Source organism: Parasteatoda tepidariorum, chromosome 10, assembly GCF_043381705.1.
Source record: "Parasteatoda tepidariorum isolate YZ-2023 chromosome 10, CAS_Ptep_4.0, whole genome shotgun sequence".
Taxonomy (NCBI): Eukaryota; Metazoa; Arthropoda; class Arachnida; order Araneae; family Theridiidae; genus Parasteatoda; species Parasteatoda tepidariorum.
The window spans coordinates 55,695,988-55,697,858 of NC_092213.1; the positions used below are offsets into that span (position 1 = coordinate 55,695,988).

The window sequence follows — 1,871 nt, forward strand, 5'->3', positions numbered from 1 at the left end:
ATATATATATATATATATATAATTTCAAATATATAATTAAATCTGATGTTTGACGTAATTACTTTAGATTTACTTCATAATGATATAAATAGATGGCGCTAAAGTGTCTAAAATTTTAGTATATGTTTTTATTCGGTTTACAAGTTTTTGCTCAATGAATAGCAATCAATAAATGAATTATTTTTTTCTGAAAAATAACGCAGTAATCAGTGAATTTTGCGCAGTAAAACAAAAATTATTAATTAGATTGTAAATCCATTTTTTTAAGAGTTTGTTCCTTCAAAAATTGTACCTATGAAATTTTTATCATAAGATAACTGAATCTAAAATGAATTCTTATTAAATATTAAAAAAGATAACTAATTATATCGATAATTCCTAATTTATTATATCATGAATTCATTTATTAAAAATATATATAAAAACTGAAGTATGTCGTAACAAAATAGGTGACGAAAAACTTGAAAAATGGACAAGCGTGTGAATATATGTATTAGGGGGAAAAAAAGAAAGAAAGCGAAGTAAAATGTATTTTCACCGTTTCTAACATGCATAAAGATAATTATGCCAAATTGAAATTATTAAAATTGACATTAGAGTTAGCAAATATTATTAAAGTTTATGAAGAAAAAAAAAACATTATCAGAATTAGTGGAATTATCACGAATTCTCAGAACTGGCGAGAAATTGCAATAATTTATAACTATTAGGTCAAGTTTAGCCTTTCTTTAGCCGGTTCCCTCTATGTTTGTTCAGAAAATGGAGCAAAACGTCACTATGAAGAAAGGCCACAGTTTCTAGAAATTTAAAAGCGTTTGTGGTAAAAAAAAAAAAATTATATTATTATTTACTTATTTTTTAAAAAATTTAAAAGCATTTGTGGTAAAAAAAAAATTAATATTATTATTTACTTATTTTTTAATAAATCAAAAAATACATTTTTAATGTATATTAATTTAATTTCTCTAACGCAGCATTATCTGGACCCACAAAAATTTGCAATAAATTGGAATAAGGCATTGATTTTGGAAATTTTCATCTAGGAGCAAAAATGTCGCCATATTGACAATTTTTAAAATAGTTTATAACTTTAAAAATATTTTAGTTATTTGTTCGCTCCAAAACCCAGGGAATTCTATACAGCAAGAGTAGTAAGCGCCCCTCTTCGAGCGGCGGTAAAAATCTATTAATATTAAAAAAAAAAAAAAATATTAAACTTAAAAAAAAGAAAAAAATACAAATAAGCTAAGAAATATTTTTACCTCATCGTCAGACTCTCTCATTAACAAATCAGAGACTGCGAAGATCGTTATCGAAGATCGATTATATATATATAGATATATACATAATTAATTGGTATATAATATGTATTAAGTAAATTATAAACTTTATTTACTTACATTGCTTCCTGAAGAAGAAGAACTTTGACATCGTTGGCGTTTAGGCATTATTTTTCAAGAACTACGTACACGAACAAATAGAACACGAAATAAAATACTTCACACTACAAAATCACCACAGTGCAGGAAAAAGATATTCCACCTAACTCGATATTAAACTAGTTTTAAAATATTCTATTACTGTCATCTATGAAGAGCTCTCTCTTTCTATATATACAGTTGTTATCGACAAGATTCTTGATCATGTATATAGATAAGGTCTAACATTATTCTTACACCTCTGACTAACCAATCAAATTCAGATAAAGCTCAAACGATACAGAGATCTACCTGGTAGAATTTTGTGAGAAACACTTGTTCTCCCACGTTCTTTAATCAGTATTAAGTACTATGTTATATTCTACCGTAATTGATAAAACGTGAATAAAACCAAAACGTCCCGGACAGATATTATCTTTGAAAAATTTATGA

General features: G+C 25.9%; 1 protein-coding gene across 1 annotated transcript in view; it reads right to left on the reverse strand.

Moving 5' to 3' along the window:
• LOC107439477 (CTP synthase) overlaps positions 1–1,649 on the reverse strand; it is a 44,529-nt gene extending 42,880 nt beyond the window's left edge. Inside the window, exon 1 of the mRNA XM_071187193.1 lies at positions 1,401–1,649. Within this exon, the coding sequence (XP_071043294.1) occupies positions 1,401–1,448 (48 nt within the window). The 5' untranslated portion in view covers positions 1,449–1,649. The remainder of the gene's footprint in view (positions 1–1,400) is intronic.
• Between the last annotated feature and the right edge of the window lie 222 nt (positions 1,650–1,871).